The sequence below is a fragment of the Coregonus lavaretus genome (genome assembly GCF_964263955.1).
Source record: "Coregonus lavaretus genome assembly, chromosome: 15".
Taxonomy (NCBI): domain Eukaryota; kingdom Metazoa; phylum Chordata; class Actinopteri; order Salmoniformes; family Salmonidae; genus Coregonus; species Coregonus lavaretus.
Genome location: NC_140002.1, coordinates 3637677 through 3664197, shown reverse-complemented (window position 1 = coordinate 3664197; position 26521 = coordinate 3637677). Strand labels below are relative to the sequence as shown.

The window sequence follows — 26521 nt, the reverse complement described above, 5'->3', positions numbered from 1 at the left end:
TGCCATCGATGTGCTTGCAGGCTCTGTGCCCCCCGCGCAGACGCATCTACCCTCTGTCGGTGGCTGAAACCAAGTCCATGGAGGAATACATCCAGGAGGTGCTCCAACAACGTTTCATCCACATGTACTTCTCCTGCGTCTGCAGGCTTCTGCTTAATGGCCAAGAAGGATTGGACTCAATGAGATCACCACCAAGTACCGTTACCCTCTCCCGTTGGTGCCGGCAGCCATCGAACAGCTCCGCGGGGCCCGGTTCTTTACCAAATTGGACCTGCGGCGTGCACACAATCTCATCCGCATCCTGGAGGGGGATGAATGGAAGACAGCTTTTAGCACGATGTCTGGTCACTACGAGTACTTGGTGATGCAATTTGGCTTAGCCAGTGCTCCGTCAGTGTTCCAGGCATTCGTCAACGAGGTCTTCCGGGACATGCTCGGATGCCAGGTGTTCGTGTATATCGATGACATTCTGGTCTACCCGGCTACCTTGGATGATCACATCGCTCACGTCCGAGTAGTCCTGGAACGCATCCTGGCTAACCAACTATTTGTCAAGGCTGAGAAGTGCCAGTTTCATCAGGAGCCTGTCTCCTTCCTAGGCTACCAAATCAGCCCGCAAGGAGTGAAGATGGAAGTCAAGAAGGTAGATGCGGTCAGGTCATGGCCAGTCTTAAACACCATAAAGGGGTTACAACGTTTTTTGGGGTTTGCCAAAATCTACCACCATTTCATCAGGAACTTTAGCTCCATCGCCACTCCTCTCACCTCTCTCCTCAATGGTGGTCCCCGTAGGTTGGTGTGGAGTCAAGCAGCTGACGAGGCCTTCCGCCCCAGATACCCTTTGCTCAAACCAAATCCCCCCGGCACGCTCCAGCAGGGAAACTCCTTCCCCTTCCCGTGCCTCAGCGTCCCTGGTCTCAATTGGATCTATCCATTGACTTTGTCACTGATCTCCCCTCCTCTGACGGTTTCACCACCATTTTGGTGGTTGTGGATGGATTTCCCAAATCATGTCGTTTCATCCCTCACTCTGGTCTCCCTACTGCTCTCCAGGTTCGCTGAGGCACTATTCCAGCAGGTCTTCCGGCATTATGGCCTTCCGGAGGACATCGTCTCCGACCGTGGCCCCCAATTCACATCACGGGTATGGAGAGCCTTTATGGAGAAGCTCGGAGTCACAGTCAACCTCACTTCCGGGTATAGGCCTCAGTCTAACGGGCAGGTGGAGAGGATGAACCAGGATCTGAGAAGGTTCCTGAGTAGTCACTGCCAGGACCGGCAGGGAGAGTGGGCCCGATTCCTTCCATGGGCGGAGTACGCCCAGAATTCGTTACGTCACTCCTCCACCGGGCTGACTCCCTTCCAGTGTGTTCTGGGTTTTCAGCCGGCCCTGGCTTCTTGACCGGAGCTTCTGCGGTGGATGAGTGATTCAGGCGCGCAGAAGAAATGTGGAGCGAGGCTCACGTGAGACTCCAGCACGCCGTCCACAGTCAGAAGGAGTAGGCAGACCGCCACCGCAGTGAGACTCCCGTGTTTCATCCTGGGGATCGTGTCTGGCTCCTGGGGAACCTCCCACTCCGCCTGCCCTGCAAGAAGCTGAGCCTCCGGTTTGTGGGCCGTTCAAGGTTCTCCGGATGGTCAACGAGGTGACGTATAGGTTACAGCTTCCCAGTGACTACCGTATCTCACCTTCTTTTCATGTCTACCTTCTCAGGCCAGTGGTTCCTGGTACCCTGGCTGAAGCTGTCCCCCACGACACCCCTCCGCCCCCCCCCCGGATGTCGAGGGAGGTCCCACCTATGCCGTCAGATCCCTGCTGGACTCCCGACGTCGTGGGGGTCGGCTCCAGTACCTGGTGGACTGGGAGGGGTACAGCCCAGAGGAGCGGTGTTGGGTTCCGGTGGAGGACATTCTGGATCCCAACATCATCCGTGATTTCCATCTTCGCCGCCCGGACCGGCCCGCTCCTCATCCTCGGGGCCGTCCCTCTGGCCGGTTTACTAACCACCGGTCCTGGTAACCATCATTAAGCGCACCTGGCATTAATCATTACGCGCACCTGAGCTTCATCATGAGGCACACCTGGACTCCATTACTTCACTCGTCACCTCCCCTTTACCTGGCACTCCCTTAGGTTCTTTCCCCAGACAGTATTGTTTCTGTGTTTCATGTCAAGACGCTCCTCCTATGTTGTATCCTTCCATGTTCTTTGTTTTATTAAACTTACCACCTGCACCTGCTTCTCGACTCCCAGCGTCTACGTTACACCCTCCCTTAATGGCTTAAGACTTGCCATGAGATGATGAATGAGAATCTAAGAGCAATGCCTATTGCAGTCAGGAAGTATGGAATTTATGTAAAGGAATATACTGTATGTTGCTTGTATTGTTTGTTATGCAATCATCCTGTTTGCTCACATTGTTCCATGTTTGTGCAACAAATCTCTCCTGTTTCACATTGTCTTGTGTCTTCCCCAGCTCGTAGAAACAAAATATGTGTTGTCGTCGTCGTCCCCACCCCCCCCCCCCCCCCCCTTGACAGCAGAGAGAACAATGTATGTTTTAAAGTTAATTTCATGCAATTCTACACATTTTGCCATGGGGCGTAGAGAAAATGTTGCAGTTGAATAGCAAGTTTAGTGCAGTTCTATACATTTTGCCATGGGACAGAGATATTTTTATTTTTTTTCAGTTTTAAAGATAATTTCCTGCAACTACACATTTTGCCATAACTTATGCCATGTTAATGATATCTGAGTGATATAATTTTTTTTTTTAGCAGACTTGGCTAATTGAGTGACTGACAAAACAAGAGAAACTGCTGATGCACAACCCTGTGTATTCTACTATTCTAACTCTCAACTCTCGGGGGCCCTAATCGACCGCTTATATTGCTTATGCCTGGAACCGGTCCTGGATTCTGTGATGCGTGCTTCCTATGCAGAGGTAGCTTGGACTGGATCAGTATGTGCTATTGTACTTTAACCCCCTTCTTGTGTCATGTACCCTATGATATGCCATCGATAGTCAGAAGAGTTGGCTAAAGCACACTGTACAAATGTGGACCAGGATAACGAGAACGGAACCAAATCGTGGAGCATTGACATCAACAGGACAAAGACTTTCTGATCAGGTCACAACTTGCTTTATTTTCATTTCAAACCTATGGGATGCATACTGCGAAACTACTCCAGGCTTTGCTACATATCAACTACCAACATCACAATAGTTCAAAAAGCGTTTTTGACAAGATAAAAAAAGAAAATGGTAACGGAACAAAACTCTGCAGAGAGGCTCATCTAAAAATGTTTCTAAACATTGCAGAAACCAGAGTTTTGGCAAAGACAGTGATATACACAATGTTCCACATTATCTCCAAGTCTTGGGTATTTATCCTTAGCAGTAGGCCCACATATTCATGTTGTGTACAGTGGCTGGACTGTCTGCTAAAGCGAAATGTAACTGCCAATAAAGGTCACTCTTTTCCCAAGAAAAATAGTAAAAATATCATGAAACCTAGCTACAACAATGCACACAAATAAACTAGCATGAATGCACTGGGCTTTATACAGCTTGGCTCAATAAGGAAAGTAGGACATACAGTACAGTACATTAAAGAGTGTTCCGTCATCAAACCGTCATGATAGAGAATACTTAGCTAGCTTTGCTCAGATAATTCAGGGCATCTACTGTATATTGGTGTTCATGTTTAACTTCCATAGACGTACAAATAGGTACTAATTTGGGAAAACCCTTTCTATAAGAATGTATTACAGTACGAGTATGCACCAAATGACATGGATATGCCTGGACTTGAATCAGAAACATGTTCCTAGGGTTTATCACAACATGACTTTGACTACAGGAGGCCGAGCAGACGCACCAAAAATGACGTTTGACTCACTCAGTTAGTAGCAGCTCAGAAAAGCATATACTCTGGAGTGGATTTCAACATTGACTCGTGCCTTTGTACAAACAGTTGATTGATATCAAATACAAAATAGCAATAACAAGTAAAAAAATAAATAATGATAAATAATTAATTAATAAATAGACGGATGAGACATGAAAAGAAAACAGACAGCCGAGACAGAAGGGAGGAGAGTCAGAGATTTGGGTGTTGGGTGGATGAGCTGGGGCGGGCAGGTGGGCGTGAGAGTACTCTGAGCCTAGCGAGACACTGGAGCACGACAGACACTCCCTGTTAAAAGCTTGTCATGGAGACGGGCAGACGAGGTGGGGTTGGTGGGAGGGTTGGGCAGGCATACTCAGTGCCCGTCCGTGTTGGGCGGCTTGGGGTCGTGCGGAGCAGCGCCAGCGGGAAGCCAGGGAGAGACGGAGCGGGAGGTGGTCTGCTTGGCCATGCTGTAGTGGCTGATCACCGTATAGAAGCGCCCTCGGGAGTTGGCATCCTGAGCCGTGTAGTAGGCCTCCAGAGAGGCAGGGATGCATCGCTTATGCTGCAGGGGGAGAGAGAGAGAGAGAGAGGGGGGGGGGGGGTTCAATAACATACTCTACTCACGTACAGACTGCTGCACAACACTAAGGGCTTTTTCTGGTGAAGAGGTTATTTTTTGCTCTGGAAAGCACAGTGGCTGTGTCTAAAATTAGATTTACTTCAGCGAACATGTAGTCCACAGCAACAACCTCCAAATGTGACTGTACAGACGATTAGCCAGTGTAGTTTTAAGGCTTTGTCACAAATAGCACCCTATTCCCTATACAGTGCACTACTTTTGACCAGAGCCCATAGGTAATAGGGTGCCATTTGCTACACACATAAGAGGGCCCACTCACCTTGTATATGAATCCGTCTGGGCAGCTGTGTTCGTAGGTGAAGGCCTTGTACACCACCAGGAACACTATGCAGGCCAGGAACGCCAAGGCCAGGACTATCAGGATCGTGACCTGGTAATGAAAGATGACAAACACTCCGGTCAATTTAATAGCTGCCGACAATGTCAGGTCTCTTGTCAAAGCGAAGGTCTCGAAGCAAGGTTTGACACCATAAAATCAGTGTATGTTCAAAAGAGCACTCGACAACTAACAACCAAAATAACTTCGATCACAATACATTTTTAACCATCACTTGTCTGGTGACAAGGTGAGAGAAAACAAGTGAATATGCATTAGGGTTTTGACGAAACCAGTATCACACTATTTTTTGCATGATAACAATTACAGCACGAAGCAGACCAAACTATTTGGTCCTTTAATAACCTGCTGTATTTGGATAGTCCATCTGTAGATGCTCTACAGACTATCCCTATCCCTAGCTCTAACCCTGACCTTAACCCTTATCCTAACCCTAAACCTAACCCAAACCCTAACTTTAGCAAGCAGTTGCTTTACAACACATAGTTTGTTGATAGTATCTGTAGAGAGTATAGTATCTGTCCCGACTATCGAAATAAAGTGTGACCAAATATTGTGAGCTATAGCTTGGAAAATAAATACATGTGAATCTGGATGACAACATATTGATGTTTGTTTCGAACATTAGGGCTGTTTTCCTAAAGAAGGTAAATACGCTTCGTGTTTTGTTTCCTTGCCACGATACTAACGAGTATCGCGATACTGGTATTGTCCCGGCATGTTAATAACTCATCATAATTAGCTCTAGAAGTTTCCATCTGAGTAGTGAGGTAGACAGAGAAAGCTCAAAATGTGTTCATTGGCTGCCAGATTAAGCCCAGTGGAGACAAACAGATTCAATAAAAACCTTCACTAATTGAATTTTTCACAACTCAGCACCCATATTTGTCACAAAATGCAGTTGATGCAGACAGAGGCTAGAAAAAAATTGCTTGGTGTGGAAATGAGTGCAATGGAGAAGTGTGAAACTGTTTTGAGCATCGCTAATTTATTCCCATCACAAACCACGTCCCTAAAAACGACGTAATCCAATATGTCAGAATACATTACTTTCAATAGAGTGATTCATACGTCTTGATGTTGAAATTTGGTGCTTCAAATGTGTATTTCCCTGGTAGATCAGACCCTGTTACTCCTGAATATATGATTGGCTACTTTGGAGCACCGGTTCATTACAATTATGCAAATGTAGGTAAAGGACAGCTGAGAGAAGTAAGAATGATTTTGTCATCTGAAGACTTGTGAAAGAGGAGTGAAAGAACGCGTGCACACACCAAAACTCGATGATAATATACATTTGGTGGTAGTACAGAAAAACTCTGTTTTACCACAGTGTCAAATCAAGTGACTGAAGTGCTATTTTCATCTTCAGTTTCACAATGAATCATATTGCACCATAAAACCATTTCCCTGTTTCCAACGGCCTCCCTCCCTATCGGCCATCACACCGCGTCGGCATGATGCTAGGCTAGGGTAATTACAGCTGCGTGCTGATTAGCAGAGATCAGGTGATTTGTAGCCTCCTGTAGCTCAGTTGGTAGAGCATGGCGCTTGCAACGCCAGGGTTGTGGGTTTGATTCCCACAGGGGGCCAGTGTGAAAAATGTATGCACTCACTAACTGTAAGTCCCTCTGGATAAGAGCGTCTGCTAAATGACTAAAATGTAAATGTAAAGATGGGAGCACAGAGGCTAAATGACTGTTGACTTGTGTGTTAATGTGAGGACACATTCTTGGTTCTGTCTGACGGTTTGTTAAATTACATTCGCTTATCACAAACCCTAAACATGTGAAATGGCTGCTTAAAGGGCTTTTAGGCTCACATAGAATTAATTACACATCTACTGTAGCTATCTACTATTTTGCATCTTACATTCGATTTTAAAGCATAATTAGTCATTCAAAACTCAATCTGTCTTGCTAAATCAATACTATAACAAAACAGATTTTTCAACTGCAACTCTTTGGCAGCTGTCCAAACGACATATAAACACATTATTCCAGTATAGAATATAATCTGAAAGCTTTTATCCTGACAGAAGAATGTAGTCCATTAATATTAATGATTACCTTTTTACATTATTCATAATCTCAATGAACCCTAAACCTCCCAGGATTAGGAATAATGCCATGACACAAATTGTACATGAATGTATGCAGTGGATATTCTTCATCTATATCTAGATATGTCAATTACTATTATTATATTACTTTATAATATATTATTACATTATTATATTTCCATTACTGGTGGCCAGCATTTGTTAATCATGTATAAGACTAATCTCAAACTTAAATTACATTTGCAATGAATTTGATTTGATTTGACTCATCTCACAGCTAGCGTCCAGTCCTATTTAGTGGGCCCTCACTGGTCAGGTATGACCAATAAAATGGTTGGCTCTGTGATTGTGTCATTCTAGTCAGAACACTACAGTATACTGAGGGAATGGAACCCTACTATTGAACAGTCTAAATCATACACGGTAGTCTGGTATAGTCCACCTCTAGGTGAGGATACGTTTGCCAATTTCCACCACATCAAATGTCCTGACTACAGTAATACAACATTATTGGCAGATATGTGCTCTACGCTGGCTGGCACTGGGTTAGTTGAGAATGGGATGACCTCTATTTTCCCTGGCCTTGCCTTGACGATAATGGGGACTAAATTGGTGTACACCGGCAGATCTACCATGATCCAATTCCCATCTGACTGGTTAACAAACACAATGTTTGTTTTGATCAGAATTTTGATTAAGTACAAACTGCTTCCTTTTTAAAGGTTTTACTGACTAGCTGCAATGCCAAAGTGTATTTGTCCTTCTGCCAACAGGCCTACATGTAGAACATTCCCTAAGCACTTGACTCAATGAGGTCAGGGAGGGACGTCATAAAATGAGACAGGCAGACAGGCAGACAGACAGGCAGGCAGATGGACAGGCAGACAGAAAGGTAGACAGAGAGACAGGCAGACAGACAGACAGACAGACAGACATACAGATAGGCAGGCAGGCAGACAGACACAGACAGGCATACAGATAGGCAGGCAGACAGACAGACAGGCAGACAGAAAGACAGACAGACAGACAGACAGACAGACAGACAGTCATACAGACAGGCAGGCAGACAGAGACAGACAGAAAGACAGACAGAAAGACAGACAAATGGACAGACAGACAGACAGACAGACAGACAGACAGACAGACAGACAAGCAGACAGACAGGCAGGCAGACAGACAGACAGACAGAGACAGGCATACAGATAGGCAGGCAGGCAGGAAGACAGACAGGCAGACAGAGAAAGATAGACAGACAGACAGACAGACAGACAGACAGACAGACAGACAGACAGGCAGACAGGCAGGCAGACACACACACACACACACACACACAGACAGACAGACAGACAGACAGACAGACAGACAGACAGACAGACAGACAGACAGACAGACAGACAGACAGACAGGCAGACAGACAGGCAGACAGACAGGCAGACAGACAGACAGAGACAGACAGGCTGAAGGGGCTCAAGGTTTATGTTTCTGCTGCTGTTGTTGTTAGTGTTGTTCTTGTTGTTGGTGTCGTCGTAATCTGACATCACTATAATCCACATAGACGGAGGCCCATAATCCCAAGGCAGCATCAGGATTTATTCACTGGCTAAACATCCCTGGAGTGTGTCACTGTGGTACAGTAACAGTACAGACAGAGTAGCTGTGGTACAGTACAGACAGAGTAGCGGTGGTACAGTACAGACAGAGTAGCTGTGGTACAGTACAGACAGAGTAGCTGTGGTACAGTACAGACAGAGTAGCTGTGGTACAGTACAGACAGAGTAGCTGTGGTACAGTACAGACAGAGCAGCTGTGGTACAGTACAGTCAGAGTAGCTGTGGTACAGTACAGACAGAGTAGCTGTGGTACAGTACAGTCAGAATAGCTGTGGTACACTACAGACACAGTAGCTTTTGTACAGTACAGACAGAGTAGCTGTGGTACAATAGAGTTGGAGTAGCTGTGGTACAGTACAGACAGAGTAGCTGTGGTACAGTACAGACAGAGTAGCTGTGGTACAGTACAGACAGAGTAGCTGTGGTACAGTACAGACAGAGTAGCTGTGGTACAGCACAGACAGAGTAGCTGTAGTAATAATAATAATAATAATATGCCATTTAGCAGACGCTTTTATCCAAAGCGACTTACAGTCATGCGTGCATACATTTTTGTTTATGGGTGGTCCCGGGGATCGAACCCACTACCTTGGCGTTACAAGCGCCGTGCTCTACCAGCTGAGCTACAGAGGACCACAAGCTACAGTAACAGTACAGTCAGAGTAGATGTGGAACAGTACAGACAGAGTAGCTGTGGTACAGTACAGACAGAGTAGCTGTGGTACAGTAACAGTACAGACAGAGTAGCTGTGGTACAGTACAGTCAGAGTAGCTGTGGTACAATAGAGTTGGAGTAGCTGTGGTACAGTACAGACAGAGTAGCTGTGGTACAGTACAGTCAGAGTAGCTGTGTTACAGTACAGACAGAGTAGCTGTGGTACAGTACAGTCAGAGTAGCTGTGGTACAGTACAGACAGAGTAGCTGTGGTACAATAGAGTTGGAGTAGCTGTGGTACAGTACAGACAGAGTAGCTGTGGTACAGTACAGTCAGAGTAGCTGTGGTACAGTACAGACAGAGTAGCTGTGGTACAGTACAGACAGAGTAGCTGTGGTACAGTACAGACAGAGTAGCTGTGGTACAGTACAGACAGAGTAGCTGTGGTACAATACAGTTAGAGTAGCTGTGGTACAGTACAGACAGAGTAGCTGTGGTACAGTACAGACAGAGTAGCTGTGGTACAGTACAGACAGAGTAGCTGTGGTACAGTACAGACAGAGTAGCTGTGGTACAGTACAGACAGAGTAGATGTGGTACAGTACAGACAGAGTAGCTGTGGTACAGTACAGACAGAGTAGCTGTGGTACAGTACAAACAGAGTAGCTGTGGTACAGTAACAGTACAGACAGAGTAGCTGTGGTACAGTACAGACAGAGTAGCTGTGGTACAGTACAAACAGAGTAGCTGTGGTACAGTAACAGCACAGACAGAGTAGCTGTGGTACAGTACAGACAGAGTAGCTGTGGTACAGTACAGAAAGAGTAAAGAGTAGCTGTGGTACAGTAACAGTACAGACAGAGTAGCTGTGGTACAGTACAAACAGATTAGGTGTGGTACAGTACAGACAGGGTAGCTGTGGTACAGTACAGTCAGAGTAGCTGTGGTACAGTACAGACAGAGTAGCTGTGGTACAGTACAGACAGAGTAGCTGTGGTACAGAACAGACAGAATAGCTGTGGTACAGTACAGACAGAATAGCTGTGGTACAGTACAGTCAGAATAGCTGTGGAACAGAACAGACAGAGTAGCTGTTGTACAGTACAGACAGAGTAGCTGTGGTACAGTACAGACAGAGTAGCTGTGGTACAGTACAGTCAGAGTAGCTGTGGTACAGTAACAGTACAGACAGAGTAGCTGTGGTACAGAACAGACAGAATAGCTGTGGTACAGCACAGTCAGAGTAGCTGTGGTACAGTACAGACAGAGTAGCATTGGTACAGTACAGACAGAGTAGCTGTGGTACAGTACAGTCAGAGTAGCTGTGGTACAGTACAGACAGAGTAGCTGTGGTACATTACAGTCAGAGTAGCTGTGGTACATTACAGTCAGAGTAGCTGTGGTACAGTACAGACAGAGTAGCTGTGGTACAGTACAGACAGAGTAGCTGTGGTACAGTACAGACAGAGTAGCTGTGGTACAGTACAGACAGAGTAGCTGTGGTACAATACAGTTAGAGTAGCTGTGGTACAGTACAGACAGAGTAGCTGTGGTACAGTACAGACAGAGTAGCTGTGGTACAGTACAGACAGAGTAGCTGTGGTACAGTACAGACAGAGTAGCTGTGGTACAGTACAGACAGAGTAGATGTGGTACAGTACAGACAGAGTAGCTGTGGTACAGTACAGACAGAGTAGCTGTGGTACAGTACAAACAGAGTAGCTGTGGTACAGTAACAGTACAGACAGAGTAGCTGTGGTACAGTACAGACAGAGTAGCTGTGGTACAGTACAAACAGAGTAGCTGTGGTACAGTAACAGCACAGACAGAGTAGCTGTGGTACAGTACAGACAGAGTAGCTGTGGTACAGTACAGAAAGAGTAAAGAGTAGCTGTGGTACAGTAACAGTACAGACAGAGTAGCTGTGGTACAGTACAAACAGATTAGGTGTGGTACAGTACAGACAGGGTAGCTGTGGTACAGTACAGTCAGAGTAGCTGTGGTACAGTACAGACAGAGTAGCTGTGGTACAGTACAGACAGAGTAGCTGTGGTACAGAACAGACAGAATAGCTGTGGTACAGTACAGACAGAATAGCTGTGGTACAGTACAGTCAGAATAGCTGTGGAACAGAACAGACAGAGTAGCTGTTGTACAGTACAGACAGAGTAGCTGTGGTACAGTACAGACAGAGTAGCTGTGGTACAGTACAGTCAGAGTAGCTGTGGTACAGTAACAGTACAGACAGAGTAGCTGTGGTACAGAACAGACAGAATAGCTGTGGTACAGCACAGTCAGAGTAGCTGTGGTACAGTACAGACAGAGTAGCATTGGTACAGTACAGACAGAGTAGCTGTGGTACAGTACAGTCAGAGTAGCTGTGGTACAGTACAGACAGAGTAGCTGTGGTACATTACAGTCAGAGTAGCTGTGGTACATTACAGTCAGAGTAGCTGTGGTACAGTACAGTCAGAGTAGCTGTGGTACATTACAGTCAGAGTAGCTGTGGTACATTACAGTCAGAGTAGCTGTGGTACATTACAGTCAGAGTAGCTGTGGTACATTACAGTCAGAGTAGCTGTGGTACAGTACAGACAGAGTAGCTGTGGTACAGTAACAGTACAGACAGAGTAGCTGTGGTACAGTACAGTCAGAGTAGCTGTGGTACAATAGAGTTGGAGTAGCTGTGGTACATTACAGTCAGAGTAGCTGTGGTACATTACAGTCAGAGTAGCTGTGGTACATTACAGACAGAGTAGCTGTGGTACAGTACAGCCAGAGTAGCTGTAGTACAGTAACAGTACAGTCAGAGTAGCTGTGGTACAGTACAGACAGAGTAGCTGTGGTACAGTACAGACAGAGTAGCTGTGGTACAGTACAGACAGAGTAGCTGTGGTACAGTACAGACAGAGTAGCTGTGGTACAGTACAGACAGAGTAGCTGTGGTACAGCACAGACAGAGTAGCTGTAGTAATAATAATAATAATAATATGCCATTTAGCAGACGCTTTTATCCAAAGCGACTTACAGTCATGCGTGCATACATTTTTGTTTATGGGTGGTCCCGGGGATCGAACCCACTACCTTGGCGTTACAAGCGCCGTGCTCTACCAGCTGAGCTACAGAGGACCACAAGCTACAGTAACAGTACAGTCAGAGTAGATGTGGAACAGTACAGACAGAGTAGCTGTGGTACAGTACAGACAGAGTAGCTGTAGTACAGTAACAGTACAGTCAGAGTAGATGTGGTACAGTACAAACAGAGTAGCTGTAGTACAGTAACAGTACAGTCAGAGTAGATGTGGAACAGTACAGACAGAGTAGCTGTGGTACAGTACAGACAGAGTAGCTGTGGTACAGTAACAGTACAGACAGAGTAGCTGTGGTACAGTACAGACAGAGTAGCTGTGGTACAGTACAGTCAGAGTAGCTGTGTTACAGTACAGACAGAGTAGCTGTGGTACAGTACAGTCAGAGTAGCTGTGGTACAGTACAGACAGAGTAGCTGTGGTACAATAGAGTTGGAGTAGCTGTGGTACAGTACAGACAGAGTAGCTGTGGTACAGTACAGTCAGAGTAGCTGTGGTACAGTACAGACAGAGTAGCTGTGGTACAATAGAGTTGGAGTACCTGTGGTACAGTACAGACAGAGTAGCTGTGGTACAGTACAGTCAGAGTAGCTGTGTTACAGTACAGACAGAGTAGCTGTGGTACAGTACAGACAGAGTAGCTGTGGTACAGTACAGACAGAGTAGCTGTGGTACAGTACAGACAGAGTAGCTGTGGTACAGTACAGACAGAGTAGCTGTGGTACAGTACAGACAGAGTAGCTGTGGTACAATACAGTTACAGTAGCTGTGGTACAGTACAGACAGAGTAGCTGTGGTACAGTACAGACAGAGTAGCTGTGGTACAGTACAGACAGAGTAGCTGTGGTACAGTACAGACAGAGTAGCTGTGGTACAGTACAGACAGAGTAGATGTGGTACAGTACAGACAGAGTAGCTGTGGTACAGTACAGACAGAGTAGCTGTGGTACAGTACAAACAGAGTAGCTATGGTACAGTAACAGTACAGACAGAGTAGCTGTGGTACAGTACAGACAGAGTAGCTGTGGTACAGTACAAACAGAGTAGCTGTGGTACAGTAACAGCACAGACAGAGTAGCTGTGGTACAGTACAGACAGAGTAGCTGTGGTACAGTACAGAAAGAGTAAAGAGTAGCTGTGGTACAGTAACAGTACAGACAGAGTAGCTGTGGTACAGTACAAACAGATTAGGTGTGGTACAGTACAGACAGGGTAGCTGTGGTACAGTACAGTCAGAGTAGCTGTGGTACAGTACAGACAGAGTAGCTGTGGTACAGTACAGACAGAGTAGCTGTGGTACAGAACAGACAGAATAGCTGTGGTACAGTACAGACAGAATAGCTGTGGTACAGTACAGTCAGAATAGCTGTGGAACAGAACAGACAGAGTAGCTGTTGTACAGTACAGACAGAGTAGCTGTGGTACAGTACAGACAGAGTAGCTGTGGTACAGTACAGTCAGAGTAGCTGTGGTACAGTAACAGTACAGACAGAGTAGCTGTGGTACAGAACAGACAGAATAGCTGTGGTACAGCACAGTCAGAGTAGCTGTGGTACAGTACAGACAGAGTAGCATTGGTACAGTACAGACAGAGTAGCTGTGGTACAGTACAGTCAGAGTAGCTGTGGTACAGTACAGACAGAGTAGCTGTGGTACAGTACAGACAGAGTAGCTGTGGTACAGTACAGACAGAGTAGCATTGGTACAGTACAGACAGAGTAGCTGTGGTACAGTACAGACAGAGTAGCTGTGGTACAGTACAGACAGAGTAGCTGTGGTACAATACAGACAGAGTAGCTGTGGTACAGTACAGACAGAGTAGCTGTGGTACAATACAGACAGAGTAGCTGTGGTACAATACAGACAGGTTGCTGTGGTACAGTAACAGTACAGAAAGAGTAGCTGTGGTACAGTACAGTCAGAGTACCTGTGGCACAGTACAGACAGAGTAGCTGTGGTACATTACAGTCAGAGTAGCTGTGGTACATTACAGTCAGAGTAGCTGTGGTACAGTACAGACAGAGTAGCTGTGGTACAGTACAGACAGAGTAGCTGTGGTACAGTACAGACAGGTTGCTGTGGTACAGTGAGAGTACAGACAGAGTAGCTGTGGTACAGTACAGACAGAGTAGCTGTGGTACAGTACAGACAGAGTAGCTGTGGTACATTACAGTCAGAGTAGCTGTGGTACAGTACAGACAGAGTAGCTGTGGTACAGTACAGTCAGAGTACCTGTGGTACAGTACAGACAGAGTAGCTGTGGTACAGTACAGACAGAGTAGCTGTGGTACATTACAGTCAGAGTAGCTGTGGTACAGTACAGACAGAGTAGCTGTGGTACAGTACAGTCAGAGTAGCTGTGGTACAGTACAGTCAGAGTAGCTGTGGTACAGTACAGACAGAGTAGCTGTGGTACAGTAAAGACAGAGTAGCTATGGTACAGTACAGACAGAGTAGCTGTGGTACAGTACAGACAGAGTAGCTGTGGTACAGTACAGACAGAGTAGCTGTGGTACAGTACAGACAGAGTAGCTGTGGTACAGTACAGACAGAGTAGCTGTGGTACAGTACAGACAGAGTAGCTGTGGTACAGTACAGACAGAGTAGCTGTGGTACATTACAGTCAGAGTAGCTGTGGTACAGTACAGACAGAGTATCTGTGGTACAGTACAGACAGAGTAGCTGTGGTACAGTACAGACAGAGTAGCTGTGGTACAGTACAGACAGAGTAGCTGTGGTACATTACAGTCAGAGTAGCTGTGGTACAGTACAGACAGGTTGCTGTGGTACAGTACAGACAGGGTAGCTGTGGTACAATACAGACAGAGTAGCTGTGGTACAGTACAGACACAGTAGCTTTTGTACAGTACAGACAGAGTAGCTGTGGTACAATAGAGTTGGAGTAGCTGTGGTACAGTACAGACAGAGTAGCTGTGGTACAGTACAGACAGAGTAGCTGTGGTACAGTACAGACAGAGTAGCTGTGGTACAGTACAGACAGAGTAGCTGTGGTACAGCACAGACAGAGTAGCTGTAGTAATAATAATAATAATAATATGCCATTTAGCAGACGCTTTTATCCAAAGCGACTTACAGTCATGCGTGCATACATTTTTGTTTATGGGTGGTCCCGGGGATCGAACCCACTACCTTGGCGTTACAAGCGCCGTGCTCTACCAGCTGAGCTACAGAGGACCACAAGCTACAGTAACAGTACAGTCAGAGTAGATGTGGAACAGTACAGACAGAGTAGCTGTGGTACAGTACAGACAGAGTAGCTGTGGTACAGTACAGACAGAGTAGCTGTGGTACAGTACAGACAGAGTAGCTGTAGTACAGTAACAGTACAGTCAGAGTAGATGTGGAACAGTACAGACAGAGTAGCTGTGGTACAGTACAGACAGAGTAGCTGTGGTACAGTAACAGTACAGACAGAGTAGCTGTGGTACAGTACAGTCAGAGTAGCTGTGGTACAATAGAGTTGGAGTAGCTGTGGTACAGTACAGACAGAGTAGCTGTGGTACAGTACAGTCAGAGTAGCTGTGTTACAGTACAGACAGAGTAGCTGTGGTACAGTACAGTCAGAGTAGCTGTGGTACAGTACAGACAGAGTAGCTGTGGTACAATAGAGTTGGAGTAGCTGTGGTACAGTACAGACAGAGTAGCTGTGGTACAGTACAGTCAGAGTAGCTGTGGTACAGTACAGACAGAGTAGCTGTGGTACAATAGAGTTGGAGTAGCTGTGGTACAGTACAGACAGAGTAGCTGTGGTACAGTACAGTCAGAGTAGCTGTGTTACAGTACAGACAGAGTAGCTGTGGTACAGTACAGACAGAGTAGCTGTGGTACAGTACAGACAGAGTAGCTGTGGTACAGTACAGACAGAGTAGCTGTGGTACAGTACAGACAGAGTAGCTGTGGTACAGTACAGACAGAGTAGCTGTGGTACAATACAGTTAGAGTAGCTGTGGTACAGTACAGACAGAGTAGCTGTGGTACAGTACAGACAGAGTAGCTGTGGTACAGTACAGACAGAGTAGCTGTGGTACAGTACAGACAGAGTAGCTGTGGTACAGTACAGACAGAGTAGATGTGGTACAGTACAGACAGAGTAGCTGTGGTACAGTACAGACAGAGTAGCTGTGGTACAGTACAAACAGAGTAGCTGTGGTACAGTAACAGTACAGACAGAGTAGCTGTGGTACAGTACAGACAGAGTAGCTGTGGTACAGTACAAACAGAGTAGCTGTGGTACAGTAACAGCACAGACAGAGTAGCTGTGGTACAGTACAGACAGAGTAGCTGTGGTACAGTACAGAAAGAGTAAAGAGTAGCTGTGGTACAGTAACAGTACAGACAGAGTAGCTGTGGTACAGTACAAACAGATTAGGTGTGGTACAGTACAGACAGGGTAGCTGTGGTACAGTACAGTCAGAGTAGCTGTGGTACAGTACAGACAGAGTAGCTGTGGTACAGTACAGACAGAGTAGCTGTGGTACAGAACAGACAGAATAGCTGTGGTACAGTACAGACAGAATAGCTGTGGTACAGTACAGTCAGAATAGCTGTGGAACAGAACAGACAGAGTAGCTGTTGTACAGTACAGACAGAGTAGCTGTGGTACAGTACAGACAGAGTAGCTGTGGTACAGTACAGTCAGAGTAGCTGTGGTACAGTAACAGTACAGACAGAGTAGCTGTGGTACAGAACAGACAGAATAGCTGTGGTACAGCACAGTCAGAGTAGCTGTGGTACAGTACAGACAGAGTAGCATTGGTACAGTACAGACAGAGTAGCTGTGGTACAGTACAGTCAGAGTAGCTGTGGTACAGTACAGACAGAGTAGCTGTGGTACAGTACAGACAGAGTAGCTGTGGTACAGTACAGACAGAGTAGCATTGGTACAGTACAGACAGAGTAGCTGTGGTACAGTACAGACAGAGTAGCTGTGGTACAGTACAGACAGAGTAGCTGTGGTACAATACAGACAGGTTGCTGTGGTACAGTAACAGTACAGAAAGAGTAGCTGTGGTACAGTACAGTCAGAGTACCTGTGGCACAGTACAGACAGAGTAGCTGTGGTACATTACAGTCAGAGTAGCTGTGGTACATTACAGTCAGAGTAGCTGTGGTACAGTACAGACAGAGTAGCTGTGGTACAGTACAGACAGAGTAGCTGTGGTACAGTACAGACAGGTTGCTGTGGTACAGTGAGAGTACAGACAGAGTAGCTGTGGTACAGTACAGACAGAGTAGCTGTGGTACAGTACAGACAGAGTAGCTGTGGTACATTACAGTCAGAGTAGCTGTGGTACAGTACAGACAGAGTAGCTGTGGTACAGTACAGTCAGAGTACCTGTGGTACAGTACAGACAGAGTAGCTGTGGTACAGTACAGACAGAGTAGCTGTGGTACATTACAGTCAGAGTAGCTGTGGTACAGTACAGACAGAGTAGCTGTGGTACAGTACAGTCAGAGTAGCTGTGGTACAGTACAGTCAGAGTAGCTGTGGTACAGTACAGACAGAGTAGCTGTGGTACAGTAAAGACAGAGTAGCTATGGTACAGTACAGACAGAGTAGCTGTGGTACAGTACAGACAGAGTAGCTGTGGTACAGTACAGACAGAGTAGCTGTGGTACAGTACAGACAGAGTAGCTGTGGTACAGTACAGACAGAGTAGCTGTGGTACAGTACAGACAGAGTAGCTGTGGTACAGTACAGACAGAGTAGCTGTGGTACATTACAGTCAGAGTAGCTGTGGTACAGTACAGACAGAGTATCTGTGGTACAGTACAGACAGAGTAGCTGTGGTACAGTACAGACAGAGTAGCTGTGGTACAGTACAGACAGAGTAGCTGTGGTACATTACAGTCAGAGTAGCTGTGGTACAGTACAGACAGGTTGCTGTTGTACAGTACAGACAGGGTAGCTGTGGTACAATACAGACAGAGTAGCTGTGGTACAGTACAGACAGGTTGCTGTGGTACAGTACAGACAGGGTAGCTGTGGTACAGTACAGACAGAGTAGCTGTGGTACAGTACAGACAGGTTGCTGTGGTACAGTACAGACAGAGTAGCTGTGGTACAGTACAGACAGAGTAGCTGTGGTACAGTACAGACAGAGTAGCTGTGGTTCAGTACAGACAGAGTAGCTGTGGTACAGTACAGACAGAGTAGCTGTGGTACAGTACAGACAGGGTAGCTGTGGTACAATACAGACAGGGTAGCTGTGGTACAGTACAGACAGAGTAGCTGTGGTACAGTACAGACAGAGTAGCTGTGGTACATTACAGTCAGAGTAGCTGTGGTACAGTACAGACAGAGTAGCTGTGGTACAGTACAGACAGGGTAGCTGTGGTACAGTACAGACAGAGTAGCTGTGGTACAGTACAGACAGAGTAGCTGTGGTACAGTACAGACAGGTTGCTGTGGTACAGTACAGACAGGGTAGCTGTGGTACAGCACAGACAGAGAACCTGTGGTACAGTACAGACAGAGAACCTGTGGTACAGTACAGACAGAGTAGCTGTGGTACAGTACAGACAGAGTAGCTGTGGTACAGTACAGACAGGGTAGCTGTGGTACAATACAGACAGAGTAGCTGTGGTACAGTACAGACAGGTTGCTGTGGTACAGTACAGACAGGGTAGCTGTGGTACAGCACAGACAGAGAACCTGTGGTACAGTACAGACAGAGAACCTGTGGTATAGTAACAGCACAGTCAGGGTAGCAGTGGTACAGCCCTCCTGTAGCTCAGATGGTAGAGCATGGCGCTTGCAACGCCAGGGTTGTGGGTTCGATTCCCACGGGGGGCCAGTATGAAAAATGTATGCACTCACTAACTGTAAGTCGCTCTGGATATGAGCGTCTGCTAAATGACTAAAATGTAAAATGTACAGTACAGACAGAGTAGCTGTGGTACAGTAAAGACAGAGTAGCTATGGTACAGTACAGACAGAGTAGCTGTGGTACAGTACAGACAGAGTAGCTGTGGTACAGTACAGACAGAGTAGCTGTGGTACAGTCAGAGTAGCTGTGGTACAGTACAGTCAGGGTAGCTTTCAGTACAGTCAGGGTAGCTTTGGTAGAGTAACAGTACCGTCAGAGTAGCTGTGGTACAGTACAGACAGGATGTGTTCTCCAGACAGCCAAGGAGGACGTTGGGGAAACAAAAAACAATCAGAGGTGATTGTGACTCTGTGCCGGGCCGGTTCCCCTCTCTCCACTGGGGTTCTCTGCCTCTAACCCTGTTACAGGGGCTGAGTCACTGGCTTGCTGGTGCTCTTTCATGCCGTCCCTAGGAGGGGTGCGTCACTTGAGTGGGTTGAGTTACTGACGTGATCTTCCTGTCTGGGTTGGCGCCCCCCCTTGGTTTGTGCTGTGGTGGAGACCTCTGTGGGCTATACTCGGCCTTGTCTCAGGATTGTAAGTTGGTGGTTGAGGATATCCCTCTGGTGGTGCGGGGGCTGTGCTTTGGCAGAGTGGGTGGGGTTATATCCTTCCTGTTTGGCCCTGTCCGGGGGTTTCTTCGGATGGGGCCACAGTGTCTCCGGACCGCTCCTGTCTCAGCCTCCAGTATTTATGCTGCAGTAGTTTATGTGTCGGGGGGCTGGGGTTAGTTGGTTATACCTGGAGTACTTCTCCTGTCTTATCCAGTGTCCTGTGTGAATTTAAGTATGCTCTCTCTAATTCTCTCGTTCTCTCTTTCTCTCTGAGAACCTGAGCCCTAGGACCATACGTCAGGACTACCGGGCATGCTGACACCTTGCTGTCCCCAGTCCGCCTGGCCTTGCTGCTATTCCAGTTTCAACTGTTCTGCCTGCGGTTACGAAACCCCTACCTGTCCCAGACCCGCTGTTTTCAACTCTTAATGATCGGCTATGAAAAGCCAACTGAGAGACCTGAGCCCTAGGACCATACGTCGGGACTACCGGCCGTGGTGACTCCTTGCTGTCCCCAGTCCGCCTGGCCTTGCTGCTATTCCAGTTTCAACTGTTCTGCCTGCGGTTATGGAACCCCTACCTGTCCCAGACCTGCTGTTTTCAACTCTTAATGATCGGCTATGAAAAGCCAACTGAGATTTATTCCTGATTATTATTTGACCATGCTTGTCACTTATGAACATTTTTGAACATCTTGGCATGGTTCTGTTATAATCTCCACCCGGCACAGCCAGAAGAGGACTGGCCACCCCTCATAGCCTGGTTCCTCTCTAGGTTTCTTCCTAGGTTTTGGCCTTTCTAGGGAGTTTTTCCTAGCCACCGTGCTTCTACACCTGCATTACTAGCTGTTTGGGGTTTTAGGCTGGGTTTCTGTACAGCACTTCGAGATATTAGCTGATGTAAGAAGGGCTATATAAAATAAAATTGATTGATTGTGTCACCGTCTCCCTGAGCTGAGCCAACTGCAGATGTCTACTGTGGATGGGTGGACATCTAAAAAATTCCGTCATCACCTGCCCACAACAACTGCATGTTTTCATGTTCTGTCACCCCTTCTCTTTATCACCCCTAATCTCCTCTCCCCCACACGTTGTTCTATCACCCCTAATCTCCTCTCCCCCACACGTTGTTCTATCACCCCTAATCTCCTCTCCCCCACACGTTGTTCTATCACCCCAAATCTCCTCTCCCCCACACGTTGTTCTATCACCCCTAATCTCCTCTCCCCCACACGTTGTTCTATCACCCCTAATCTCCTCTCCCCCACACGTTGTTCAGCTGAGTCTGCTGTGGCTCCGTGTAATAGGTTTCTGTTCAAATCTCGATTTATTGTTCTGAATGTGGGGGAAAATGTCAACATATGGCTGCTATGTTTCTTCAGTGCCATTTCTGTCACCATCAGACATATGGTTTTGCTATATTTGTGTCAGTTTGATATTTTATTTTATACCCTGTCTTGTTATTCCAGTCTCCTTGCCTTATGCTGTTAGAATGCAACCCTTGCCCACTCTCACAGCAAGACCACTTTTCCAGCCATTTGTGAGCGCAAAAACTCTTATAGTCGTTCCAGAAGGAGAAATCGAGAGGCAGAGGCATAGAGAGAGGCATAGAGAGAGGCAGAGAGAGAGAGGTAGAGAGGCAGAGAGAGAGGCAGAGAGAGAGGCATAGAGAGAGGCAGAGAGAGAGGCAGAGAGAGAGAGGCAGAGAGAGAGCAGCACAAGAGAGAGGCAGAGAGAGAGAGGCAGAGAGAGAGCATAGAGAGAGGCAGAGAGACAGGCAGAGAGAGAGCAAGAGAGCAGTAGAGAGGCAGAGAGAGAGGCAGAAAGAGAGGCAGAGATAGAGGCAGAGAGAGAGAGGCAGAGAGAGAGGCATAGACAGAGGCAGAGAGAGAGGCAGAGAGAGAGCAGCATAGAGAGAGGCAGAGAGAGAGAGGCAGAGAGAGAGGTATAGAGAGAGGTAGAAAGAGAGGCAGAGAGAGAGGCAGAGAGAGGCATAGAGAGAGGCAGAGCGAGAGAGACAGAGAGAGAGAGGCAGAGAGAGAAGCATAGAGAGAGGCAGAGAGAGAGGCAGAGAGAGCTGCAGAGAGAGAGGCAGAGATAGAGGCAGAGAGAGAGAGGCAGAGAGAGGCAGAGAGAGGCAGAGAGAGGGGCATAGAGAGAGGCAGAGAGAGAGAGGTAGAGAGAGTGCGGCATAGAGAGAGGCAGAGAGAGAGGCAGAGAGAGGTATAGAGAGAGGCAGAAAGAGAGGCAGAGAGAGAGGCAGAGAGAGCAGAGAGAGAGCAGAGCGAGAGAGACAGAGAGAGAGAGGCAGAGAGAGAGAGAGGCAGACAGAGAGAAGCAGAGAGAGAGGGGCAGAGAGAGAGGCGAGAGAGAGAGACAGCGGGTATAGAGAGAGGCAGAGAGAGGCAGAGAGAGAGAGGTATAGAGAGAGGAGAGAGAGAGAGAGAGAGAGAGAGAGAGAGAGAGAGAGAGAGAGAGAGAGAGAGAGAGGAGAGAGAGAGAGAGAGAGAGAGAGAGAGAGAGAGAGAGAGAGAGAGAGAAGGGAGAGAGAGAGAGAGGCGTAGAGAGAGAGGCAGAGAGAGAGGTATAGAGAGACGCAGAGAGAGAGGCAGAGAGAGAGAGGCAGAGAGAGAGAGGCAGAGAGAGAGAGGCAGAGAGAGAGAGGCAGAGAGAGAGGCAGAGAGAGAGGCAGAGAGAGAGAGGCAGAGAGAGAGGTATAGAGAGAGGCAGAGAGAGAGAGGCAGAGAGAGAGGCAGAGAGAGAGGCAGAGAGAGAGAGGCAGAGAGAGAGAGGCAGAGAGAGAGAGGCAGAGAGAGAGGCAGAGAGAGAGAGGCAGAGAGAGAGAGGCAGAGAGAGAGGCAGAGAGAGAGAGGCAGAGAGAGAGGCAGAGAGAGAGAGGCAGAGAGAGAGGTATAGAGAGAGGCAGAAAGAGAGGCAGAGAGAGAGGCAGAGAGAGGCATAGAGAGAGGCAGAGAGAGAGAGGCAGCGAGGTATAGAGGGGGCAGAGAGAGAGGCAGAGAGAGAGGTATAGAGAGAGGCAGAGAGAGAGGCAGAGAGAGAGAGAGAGAGAGAGAGGTATAGAGAGAGGCAGAGAAAGAGAGAGGGAGAGAGAGAGAGAGAGAGAGAGGCGTAGAGAGAGGCGTAGAGAGAGGTAGAGAGAGAGGTATAGAGAGAGGCAGAGAGAGAGGCAGAGAGAGAGAGGCAGAGAGAGAGAGGCAGAGAGAGAGGCAGAGAGAGGGGCAGAGAGAGTGGGGCAGAGAGAGAGAGGCAGAGAGAGAGGCAGAGAGAGAGGCAGAGAGAGAGGCAGAGAGAGAGAGGCAGAGAGAGAGAGGCAGAGATAGAGGCAGAGAGAGAGAGAGGCAGAGAGAGAGGTATAGAGAGAGGCAGAGAGAGAGAGGCAGAGAGTGGTATAGAGAGAGGCAGAGAGAGAGGCAGAGAAAGAGGTAGAGAGAGGCATAGAGAGAGAGATAGAGGCAGAGAGAGATAGAGACAGGCAGAGAGAGAGCTAAAGAGAGGCAGAGAGAATCTGTTCTTCTTCCTCTAGCACCAGGTGGTGCTGACAGAACAATGGGAGATAAGTCAATAAGTAAATCAGTAGATCTATGATTGAGGAATAAAGGCCTATTGTCTGTGAATCATATTGGTATTGTGCTTAAGCTGGCGCTCAATACAGAGCCAGGCACAGAAGGGAAACGCTCTTCTTCTATTGTAAGATAAATAATGTGAAGAAGAAAATCGGCTATACCTGCCAGTTTCACATGACCAGATAACTGTATCTCTGAGGCTAAGACCTGTTAAAATGGAGGGAGCTTTGTAAGACTGAGGGACCTACAACCATATTTTTTCTTGAATGTAATGGTCTTGGATTTCCCTCTAAAGCCCTTATGAGATGGTTTTAGAGGAGTGCGCTACATAGCAACCTGAAGGGGGATGCCCACTAGGGAAGAGGCTGAGGACGGAAAGGGAGGAGTGACGCACAGGAGACGTGGTGTCATGGGAGAATGGATGTCCCATGTTGCTTTCTCCTGTAATGTCTAGACCAGGGATGGGAAACTTTGATGGGGGTTAGGGCCACAAAAAATCTGAAAATCTGAACCCCCTCCTCCCCATGTTGCGAGCAAAATATTTTTGTAGCCTCCCGCTTGACATTTTTTACATTTTAGAGTTAATTTAGTGCAATTCTACACATTTTGCCATGGGGCAGAGAGGAAAATGAACTGTTTTACAGCTAATTTCCTCCAATTCTACACATTCTGCCATAGGGTGGAGAGAAATGTTTGCAGTTTTTAATATAATATCTGAGTTACACTGACCAACAAAATCAATGGTTGCCCCCCGGCCGGTAATTTGACCATGATTACTAATATCAAAAACATTCTAGCTGACATGGGCAAATTGAGTGACTATCAGTGACTGACATAACAAGAGAAAAGCTGCAGATGCACAACCACATTTCTAAATCGCACCTAGCATATTCTACTATTCTAACTTGGAACAGTAAGTTGAGACCCCGACTGAGTAATTTTTTTTCTATAAACAGTATATAAACATATATACAGTACAAGTCAAAAGTTTGAAAAATAGCAAAAATTAAGAAAAACCCTTGAATGAGTAGGTGTGTCCAAACTTTTGACTGGTACTGTATCTATCTATCTATCTATCTATCTATCTATCTATCTATCTATCTATCTATCTATCTATCTATCTATCTATATATATATATATATATATATATATATATATATATACAGTGGGGGAAAAAAGTATTTAGTCAGCCACCAATTGTGCAAGTTCTCCCACTTAAAAAGATGAGAGAGGCCTGTAATTTTCATCATATGTACACGTCAACTATGACAGACAAAATAAGAAAAAAAAATCCAGAAAATCACATTGTAGAATTTTTTATGAATTTATTTGCAAATTATGGTGGAAAATAAGTATTTGGTCAATAACAAAAGTTTCTCAATACTTTGTTATATACCCTTTGTTGGCAATGACACAGATCAAACGTTTTCTGTAAGTCTTCACAAGGTTTTCACACACTGTTGCTGGTATTTTGGCCCATTCCTCCATGCAGATCTCCTCTAGAGCAGTGATGTTTTGGGGCTGTCGCTGGGCAACACGGACTTTCAACTCCCTCCAAAGATTTTCTATGGGGTTCAGATCTGGAGACTGGCTAGGCCACTCCAGGACCTTGAAATGCTTCTTACGAAGCCACTCCTTCGTTGCCCGGGCGGTGTGTTTGGGATCATTGTCATGCTGAAAGACCCAGCCACGTTTCATCTTCAATGCCCTTGCTGATGGAAGGAGGTTTTCACTCAAAATCTCACGATACATGGCCCCATTCATTCTTTCCTTTACACGGATCAGTCGTCCTGGTCCCTTTGCAGAAAAACAGCCCCAAAGCATGATGTTTCCACCCCCATGCTTCACAGTAGGTATGGTGTTCTTTGGATGCAACTCAGCATTCTTTGTCCTCCAAACACGACGAGTTGAGTTTTTACCAAAAAGTTCTATTTTGGTTTCATCTGACCATATGACATTCTCCCAATCCTCTTCTGGATCATCCAAATGCACTCTAGCAAACTTCAGACGGGCCTGGACATGTACTGGCTTAAGCAGGGGGACACGTCTGGCACTGCAGGATTTGAGTCCCTGGCGGCGTAGTGTGTTACTGATGGTAGGCTTTGTTACTTTGGTCCCAGCTCTCTGCAGGTCATTCACTAGGTCCCCCCGTGTGGTTCTGGGATTTTTGCTCACCATTCTTGTGATCATTTTGACCCCACGGGGTGAGATCTTGCGTGGAGCCCCAGATCGAGGGAGATTATCAGTGGTCTTGTATGTCTTCCATTTCCTAATAATTGCTCCCACAGTTGATTTCTTCAAACCAAGCTGCTTACCTATTGCAGATTCAGTCTTCCCAGCCTGGTGCAGGTCTACAATTTTGTTTCTGGTGTCCTTTGACAGCTCTTTGGTCTTGGCCATAGTAGAGTTTGGAGTGTGACTGTTTGAGGTTGTGGACAGATGTCTTTTATACTGATAACAAGTTCAAACAGGTGCCATTAATACAGGTAATGAGTGGAGGACAGAGGAGCCTCTTAAAGAAGAAGTTACAGGTCTGTGAGAGCCAGAAATCTTGCTTGTTTGTAGGTGACCAAATACTTATTTTCCACCATAATTTGCAAATAAATTCATAAAAAATCCTACAATGTGATTTTCTGGAGAAAAAAAATCTCATTTTGTCTGTCATAGTTGACGTGTACATATGATGAAAAATACAGGCCTCTCTCATCTTTTTAAGTGGGAGAACTTGCACAATTGGTGGCTGACTAAATACTTTTTTCCCCCACACTACACCTCAAAAGTTTTAGAACACCTACTCATTCAAGGGTTTTTCTTTATTTGTACAATTTTCTACATTGTAGTAACCAAAAAAGTGTTAAACAAATAAACATATATTTTATATTTGAGATTCTTCAAATAGCCATCCTTTGCCTTGATGAAAGCTTTGCACACTCTTGGCATTCTCTCAACCAGTTTCATGAGGTAGTCACCTGGAATGCATTTCAATTAACAGGTGTGCCTTCTTAAAATTTATTTGTGGAATTTCTTTCCTTCTTAATGCGTTTGAGCCAATCAGTTGTGTTGTGACAAGATAGGGGGGGTTTACAGAAGATGTGCTTCCAACTTTGTGGCAACAGTTTGGGGAAGGCCCTTTCCTGTTTCAGCATGACAATGCCCCCTTGCACAAAGTGAGGTCCATACAGAAATGGTTTGTCGAGATCAG

General features: G+C 46.5%; 1 protein-coding gene across 1 annotated transcript in view; it reads right to left on the bottom strand.

Moving 5' to 3' along the window:
- Positions 1 to 3129: 3129 nt before the first annotated feature.
- The window catches only part of LOC311142654 (neuronal vesicle trafficking-associated protein 2-like), a 39546-nt gene continuing 16154 nt past the window's right edge, over positions 3130 to 26521 (bottom strand). Inside the window, exons 4-5 of the mRNA XM_084178308.1 lie at positions 4797 to 4907; positions 3130 to 4459 (exon numbers count right to left, since the gene is read on the bottom strand). Of these exons, the coding sequence (XP_084034434.1) occupies positions 4268 to 4459; positions 4797 to 4907 (303 nt within the window). The 3' untranslated portion in view covers positions 3130 to 4267. The remainder of the gene's footprint in view (positions 4460 to 4796; positions 4908 to 26521) is intronic.